Source organism: Pyxicephalus adspersus, unplaced genomic scaffold, assembly GCF_032062135.1.
Source record: "Pyxicephalus adspersus unplaced genomic scaffold, UCB_Pads_2.0 Sca829, whole genome shotgun sequence".
Classification (NCBI taxonomy): domain Eukaryota; kingdom Metazoa; phylum Chordata; class Amphibia; order Anura; family Pyxicephalidae; genus Pyxicephalus; species Pyxicephalus adspersus.
The window spans coordinates 1-8,920 of record NW_027317836.1 but is presented as its reverse complement, the minus strand read 5'-3'; the positions used below and the strand labels follow the sequence as shown (position 1 = coordinate 8,920).

At 39.2% G+C, this 8,920-nt stretch overlaps 1 protein-coding gene across 1 annotated transcript; it reads left to right on the top strand.

The window, feature by feature from the left end:
• Positions 1-314: 314 nt before the first annotated feature.
• Positions 315-6,710, top strand: LOC140321136 (ribosome biogenesis protein NOP53-like; the record flags this gene model as incomplete). The annotated part of the gene is given in 2 exon segments (XM_072398002.1): positions 315-371; positions 6,006-6,710. Coding segments are annotated over 2 exon segments (64 nt in total), but the record flags the coding sequence as incomplete, so codon positions are not given.
• Positions 6,711-8,920: the final 2,210 nt, after the last annotated feature.

Here is an 8,920-nt window from a genome sequence, read left to right as displayed (position 1 = left end):
CGTTATGTTTTTTTACTTTGCCTACAGTCTTAGTAGCTGTTGGAGTCATTTTTGTTTTTTGTCACTCAATTATACCATCCAAATCCCACAGATATTGATATGTCCAAAGTATAAAATGGTTCAACATATTCATTGTCTATCTTATTTTTTTTTTTCCCTCCTAAAAGTCCTTGCAGCAGTCAATTAAAAAAAAGTGCATTTTTGCAATACTTGTAAATATACTAGATTTCCTTTTCTGATATTCATACCATTGGCTTAAGAACCATAAAATATGTAATCAGACTTTCTTTAACCATTTGTGTTGCTTTCTTTAGGTTCAAGAGAAAGCTGAAAGTAAAATATGTGGAGAAGAGGGCTTTCCGAGAGATCACGTAAGTTATCTCAAGAATTTTGAATCTGAAGGTTTGTCTGACCACTTGCTGGGCATTTGTGGAAATGGTAATTGAAGTCATGTTGGACACGAGTTTAAATGTAGGAGACGTCGAGTAAAAGGTGTGGGTGGACACATTTTGGAAAAGCTGAGGGATTGACATAAAATCTCTGATGGCATAATTTGCCTGACTCTAATGCAAGCTGAAATTTTGTGTGATGTGCCCATTAGTTTACATTTTTTTTTTTTTCATTCTGAACATGCTGCAAACAGGTACATCTGGGAATATGTAGTGTATGCAGATTTTGAATTCCTACTTTCTATCTCAAATGCCCCCCCACATCTTTTCCTGTTCAGAAGATGGCTTTATTATGAACAGTGAGAAATGACATGGCAATTACAATTCTATTTAATATCTACATCTATCTCCTTTACTCGCCCAATTCATCCTACCACTTATGGCTGTGAAATTCCATGCATAGAGGTTAATCTTACTGTAGATAGCTTCTACTTTTTGGGCTGGTCATTTAAGTCTGAAGCCTGTAAATGTCTTTAAATTAGGAGAATTTAGTTTATTTTTATTACTAGCTCTTGCTTAAGTACTGGATTTTATGCTTAGAACCAGGAGCATCAAAAGATATTTTGGCTCACTATATACACTGGGGATTTAACATATCCCAGCCAATTTTTTGTTTTCTACGCGATTTCCCATCATTCTTAACAAGTGTATTTCACACAGTCATGCAGCATCTGTTTTTGATTTATATGGCGCAGTCTCTGCCAGGTTTTCCTATCCTTGGCTTTTATCATCTTTGTCAGTGGAGAGTAGCAAAAAGTTCTTGGCGGACATTAGTGGGCACAACGCTTGGGCTTCTCACCAACGTGTCCTAAACACCTAAAGCTTGGATGATTCCTGTTCAGTATACTCCATTTTGGGCTAAAGCATATCTTTTGAGATGATGGAGGTATATGCAGTTACTGTTTCTGTTTCTGCTGCCGAGTAGGTTGTAAAGATTAGCAAGCATTGATAGCAACAAAAGTTAAGCGGAATGTTCTATTGGCTAAATATTCTATCGCAGTTATCTTTAACTCCACATCCGCACACTGGATAACACAAATTGGGATGCTAGGATTGAGTAACTTTACTTTACCATCTCCTTGCCCTATGATGATATCCATCCTTGCACTGAGGATTTTCAGCATCTCATGCTGGAAATGGGAGGCAAAGTTTGTTTGTCTCGGGGTCTGGTGTGTTTCCCAGCTCTGGGGTCTGAGGGCAAAATATAGGATGTGGCAGAAAAAGTGCTCATTCTGTCTTTGAGGTTTTTTTTTTTCTCTAAAGCTAGATTCACTTTTAGAATGATATAAACATCAAATCCCACTACAGTGTTCAAGCCAGAATTTTTTTAAAGCCAGGTGGGAGGAAGCTGTAGTTGTGTGGCGGCCCCTGTATTGTGACCAAACTTCAGTAACCACTCAAAAAGAGCTGCGTGGTTACTAAAGGGGGCTGGGAGAATGCTACATGCACTACATAAATGATATGACTACATCAACTACTTGGTAAATAGGCCTGGAGTATTTTTCCTACTAATTCCCCAACCACTGGAAGTAGATAATTATTTTAAAAGGAAAATCTTTTCATAGATGTAGGGTATTAGTGAAGGTAGTAGAGCCCGGGGGGGGGGGGGTAACAGATGAGGGGTATTAGTGGAGGTAGCAGAGCCGTATTGGGAGGAAGCTATTGTAGCTTGGATATAGCCAGCAGTGATGTGTTTGCATTCATCCAGCCTTTTAATAACAAGGCCACAGAAAGGGGATCCTGCTGAATGACATCAGATTTGTGGGGGGGATCACCATCCCCCAGCCATACAGGGAGCCCCCCACTCCCCAGCATCCCTTCCATGGAAAGCCCATTCCATCCTGCAGACGTGACAGGGAGAGCCCTGACCAGGAATGGGGAGAGGGGGGGTGGATGCGGAGAGAGGGGGGGTGTTGGGTGCAATGTGGGGGTTGGGTGCTCCCCCTCTCTCCCCGGCTCCTGATCAGGGTGCAGGTAAGGAAGACTTATAGAGATTTAAAGAGAAATTGCTACAATTGTAACAAACTCACCGCGGTGTTTGAGCAGCAGTCGGCCCGGGGTCTCCAAGTCATCCCAGCACGGGCTCTCAATGCAGGACCCAAGTGGCCTAGACACATAGAGGTTTAAGGTAAAGCCTGATCGAATGTGTTATCCTCAGGTGGCCTCGGAGAGCATCCACAGCCTGGCATCCTCTTCTGATCTAGTGAATCCGGTTGCAAAAAAAAAAAAAAAAAAATCTACTAATGAATTACACTTTTTTTTGTGATCGAAAACGGTTTTTTTTTTCACACTTCCCACTAGGCAGGCTCCTCCCACGTCTCCCCTCCTCCTAGACAATAGAATCCACCCAGGTGGGCGGGGCCATGAGGAACTGTGCACTCACATCGAGGCACGGCCAGTTTATATTTGCATATTAATAAGCTGAACGGCGCGAGCTTCCCATGTGTGCTTCATTCACCATGGGCTCATTCGCTGAATATTCACAACAGCGATCCCACAATGAATGGACTGCACAGCTATGTCAAGGCGGCAGCTGCTGCTGCACATGGATCATTGGGGGCTTCTAGTGCTGGGAGTTACTAGGCAGCGGCAACCATTATTAGTGCGATTATTAAAATGAATTGCGCTGTTGTGATTTTTTGGTTGGTAGAAATAATGCTTGTTTATTCTAATGTGTAGATTGATAGCTTACAATAAAAGCAAAGGCCACTATATATAAAAAAAAACACGCATTTCGCAGCATTGAATGAAACGCGCTGCTGATGCACCTAAGGCATATTATTATTAATAAACAGGATTTATATAGGGCCAACATATTATGCAGCACTGTACATTAAATAGTACACTAGTACATTAAATATTGCAAATGACCCACATACAGAGAGTGACACAGGAGGAGGAGAGGATCCTGCCCCGAAGAGCTTACGATCTATGAGGTGGGGGAAGTATCACACAATAGGAAGGGATATGGAATAGTGGGAAGTAGTGAGGGTTTAGGAGCCAGAAGAAGATGGGTTGGCAAGCTCTTTAAAATAAGCAGAACGTAGGAGCAAGCCAAAGAGTTGGGGCAGCTCAAGAAAAGTCTTGTAGCCCCAGCCCATGAAATAGCCTTTGAGTCATTTGTCCAATTACTTTTGAGCCCCTGAAATAAAGTGATTATGTAAAAAAGGCTTTAGTTCCTCATATTTTTATGCAACCGTTTTGTTCAACCCACTGAATTAAAGCTGAAAGTCTGCGTCTGAGTTGTTTCATTTAAAATTAATTGTGGTAATGTACAGAACCAAAATTAGAAAAAAGTTGTCTCTGTCCAAATATTTATGGACCTAACCGTACATCAGCCTTTCAGATAGCTGAAAAGATCATTGGCATCACTGGTAACTGACCTAGGAGGCACAAAATGCTCAACCCCTAGCAACTACTGGAGGAACGTTCAATGGAACCCAGGTTGACAGACACTTTCCTAGACCCTGCCAAGGTGCTTGTTCAGGATGGACAGAAAAATCTCTTAACAAGCTCTCCAAAACTGGAGAGAATACACTTTTATCTGTGAAGCTGGGTGATCCAGCAAACCTGGAATGGATTTCCTAAAAATCATTAGCTATTTGTTAGCAAAAATGTTCAATCCTGGAGCAGATCCAGGTTTGCTGGATCACCCAGCTTCACTGATAAATGTGTATCCCCTATTGCCTTGGAGAGCTTTAATAAATCAGGCCCATAGGATCAACATGACAGCCAGGGAACTAATATTATGAAAATTAAAGGGCAGAATTCACTGTCTCCTTTGTACATGCCATTAAGTCTTTACTAGCACATAGTTTCAAAGAAATAAACTGTAAACCCATTGAAGCATTAGTATTAAAAACAAACTGCCTTGGCAAACAAGGAAAAACTGTTGGACACAGAACAAATAACTTGCTAGAGAAATGTTTTAATTATAAACACTTCATTTTATTTATGATTCAGATGTAATGTTTAGCTCAGAAATATATTTGCTTTTCTTATATATTAATATCCAATAGTGGGTGCACTTAATTTGTAAGCACCAGTATTATATAGTAGTCAAGTGTGCATGTTAGAATTGGATTTAAGAACATGACATCTGGGTAAATAGATCTTTCAAGCACTCCCCAACTTCTTTACCTTTCCATACTTAAAGGCCATCTCCACACAAAACTGAACATGGTTTGACGTTACATAGATTGCAGAACTCATGTGTCACTGGAATCTGGTGGCCAGATATTCTCAATAAGTGTAGGCACTGCTGAATGAAATGATAGTGACACAATTAACTTATTATATCTGACATTAAAAGGAGTCAGGATGAAGAAAAACTACAAATAGTTTCTATTCTGTTTGAACTTTTTTTATCCTATGTATCACTTTCTTCAAATCCATACAGCCGCACTGGGCAAAGCTTAGGAGAGTTTCAGAAGTGGAAACTCTTTATCACTTTCTCCAATCCCATTTGTTTGCAATAAAATACTTGCTTTCAAATATATTCATTCTCTTCTTGGCCACAGATTTCCTGTGGTGTTATTTAACAATCATGTATACAAGCATACAATATATATATATTTATATTAAAGCAATAATGCACAAAGGTGACCTGCAGCTCAACTTCCATTCAGTGAGAAAAGCAAAAGATATAAACAGCAATGGTTATTTTTTTTTAGCGTGAGTTATGGATATATCAAACAATACAGAACAAAAAGATGTGCAATACATTTGGAGTATTGTTACAATTGGTCTGTATATGAAGTGACATACAAGAACTCTTATATATATATTTTTTTTTTTTTAAACTTTTTCTTGCCCATTGGGAGAGATGCATGAAATCCAATACATTTGTATTTTACTGCCACTTACAGAAGGGTTGGACACTAGCAAAAATTATGTAGTTGTAATTATGTAGGCATCCTAGGATATAACCCTCTCGTTTTTTTTTAGCAAGTTCAGGGGGAACTAAATTCTCCATCTTGGCCTCTGTTCAGATCAAAAGCTTCAATCTTTTAACATCAGTTCCTTACCCTAGTGAGGGGTCAAAGACCTCCTATTTATTACAGGAGCAACGGTTGGTAAAGGTTTTTGCCCCCTCTGGGTTGCTTCCAGCAAATTTTTTTTTTTTTTTTTTTTTTTTTTTTCTCTCCCCCCTTTCTTGGGGCATCCTACATCACTAGATATAACTTTTGGGAAGCCATCTGGATTTAATTTATTATGGCTTTAACAGTGATTTCCTTCACCCTCAGGAAATCTTGTGGTGTAGAGGGGTACTTGGGGTCCTGTTCTGCACAGAAGGGTTAAACCATCTAGAAGGCTTTTTAAAAAATGGATGTTTTGCTCTTCCTTGTTTTGTCTGTATATGGAATAAAGTGGGGGGGGGGGGGAATGTTTTGGTGACCAGTGTCCTTGGGAGATGCAACAGGACATGAGGGAAAAAAAACTCCCCCAAAGACACCAACTGGGTAGAAATTTTGCCAGTGTACAACACCTGTTGTGCAGTTTAAATCATGTGTAAACTTGTAAAAGCGTGCCCTAATATTTTCCTTTTTCCTTTAGGTTATAGTTTACACCGTGGCCTTGTATCATCACTCAGCCCTGACTGGGGGGTTTTCTATTTATTGTGGCTGTCTTGAAATTTTGAAAGCCATTAGAGTTGTCATTTGAGACCAACAATGCCCCTTTCTGACCTGTAATTCTGTCTATTGGATTAAACAGATTCATTAGACTCAGGCCTCTGGTTTACACGTTTATCCAGACTGAATTATTTCACATTAGACTGACATATCTGCTTAAATCAGCCTCCAGGGCATTCCAAAACAGGTCACCATAATCCAATCAAATGGCTTTCTATTTCCTTAACAAGGAGCCACTTTCACAACTAAAGCTGACCAGACATCGGGACAGTCGGATGTGCGGGTATCATCTGAATGCTGAAAGAGATCGCTTTTCCAGGATCTTCCTATTAACATTTATAGAGATGGCATGTGTTTGGTTTATTACTTTAGGTCAATGCAGACTAAAAGAAAAATTCATCTGGGTAGCTCTTAGGAACATCAATAAGTGAAAATATCCTGCACTAGTTATTACTGATATCTCTAAACTGAGCTCATCCAGTAAATTGGCACTGTAGGCACACCTTTAATTTTTTTTCCCCATAAACTTTCTGGGGATATGATGGAGCAACTTTTCTCAATTTCTCAGTACAGGATCAATCTTAAAAAAAAGTATTTTTCTGTGCAAAATAAATGGATTTATAAAATAGTTTGTGTGGTCTGTTCAATTAAATTTAATGGTATTGCTGTACTGTTTGAAATACATTTTGTGTTCAGAAATGTGGGCAGCCATTGTTGAGCTCTCTAAAATGCTGGCCTTTCTCTCGCATATATTTTGAAAATTTCAATATCCATGACCATAGAACTTGGACAAATTGTCAGATTTCCTGGTGTATGTACTTCTGGCCAGTGACTTGGCCATCGGGTTAGCATGATAGCCAGACAGCCTATTTTTTTTTCAAGTTGTAAGGCAGCCCCACGTATTACCTTAAAGCTGAATACCAGACCTCTTTACATACTGATAAGTATGCAGTTGAATTTATATGGGAACTGTATGACCTGCAAAAGTGTTTTGTACTTTAGTTCAGCCATCATGAGATAGCTGGTAATGGTGTGTGGATCTAGTTGGGAATAAACATTTATACACGTTATGAATTCCCTTTAATAGGTGATCATCTAGATAATAAAGAAGGTTTGTGAATACCCATATCTGTGTAGTCTTATTTTGTAAATGGATAGTTCACTAAAGTTAATCTGGTTACAATATTTTTTTTTCTAATATGCCCCTATTTTGTGACAGCTATTACCACCTAAAGAACCTAGTAGTAAATTATATCTTAAAAATGCCAAATGTCCTGTTGCTCCACGAATATTACAAATCAAATCTGTAGTCCTTTCCTTTTGGGATTTATGATTAAAATACTAATATGTTAATACCATTTATGATAAGGCAAAATTTGTGCTTTAAAGACAGATCACAATAATGTATTCTTGATCAGATCTAATTTATGGGTATTAGCAGGATGTGATCATACACTTCAATAAAGCTGTATGTAATCCTAAACAAAGGCACAAAAATATAACTTGGTCAGAGAATCTCCCTCAGTGGAATTAAAGCTGCACCTCTTACCCATTTGTGTTCCATTGCAGAGTACCATCATCTTCCTTCTCTTTGTCTTCCTGGAGATAATCTTGGGCCATCTTGTTTGGAGAATCTGAGATTTTACATAGTAAGTCAGGTTAAAAAAAAAAAGTCCATCAAGTTCAACCACTAGGGAAATAAACATTGCAGATATAAAACCCTATGGACATAGTTGATCCAGAGGAAGGCAAAAGAAAACCAAAAACCCTGGTCCAATTTGCTCCAACAGGGAAAAAAAATCCTTTTTCAACTGGTGGGCTGTTGAGAGATGAGTATTACATTTCTCTTAGTGAACTACAAGCACACCCCATGTTTTGAAAATGAGGATGGGTGGGGGTTTTGTATCGGGAGAACTCAAGGGTGACCATGCTACTCCTCCATAAGTACAGTGGCCTAATGCAGCTACCACATTATAGAACTAGCAGGCTGCAGAATATTGATGCTTTGTTGTTTTAGATGCATTTTAGGCCAAATGTGCCTGTAGAAGCAGCCTTCTGAAATCTGCATTAGCCTTTTGTTTAATGTATCTATTGTATAGCACCTTGACTTTGTAAGACTGCATTGCATTAAGGCTATTTATCCCGATTGAATTATATGCTCAATTATTTGTAATGTACGAGGAGAGGAGGTGTTTATTAAATTACATGGTGTAGCATGTATCTGGAGAGATGCACTACAGTCATTACAAACTCATTGTCTGAGCTTTGGCTTAATGCAGAAATGTCCTTTTTCCCCCCCCCCCCAATCCCAGACTGCTCATTCTTTGGCTGTCTGCTGATGTGAGGTTTCTTGGCGGTTCTCCATGTATTATTCAAGGCTTTAATGCATTTTCACTGTCTTCCATTTCTGTTATGCTTCTTCCCTTCCTGCTGATGCTACAGAAATAGAAACACTGAATTTGTATTTTTTTTTCTTCTGTCCTTTTTACATTCTAAATTTAGCTGTGAGGCTGCCCTGCGGTTCCTGCGGCACAGAAAAAGATGGGGGCTCGCGTGTGGAGGAGCAAACATGCTGGTCTCCGGGGCTACCTTGTTCTGCTCTGTTGCTAAAATCTCATTAACTGTTGAAGGAACTGAGGTTAGCCAACCGCGGTCTCACACTGTCAGCTGCTCAGTACATATGGAGTATGTGACCTCTACTTCTCCGTCTTGGATCAGTGATGATCTCATCCCTGCTAATTCCATGATGGTTTTGCTACTGTATGATATATAATTAATTGCAGCAAGTTTCATTTGGTTGACCAATCAAATCATTTAGGCTTTGGTCACTAGAAATAA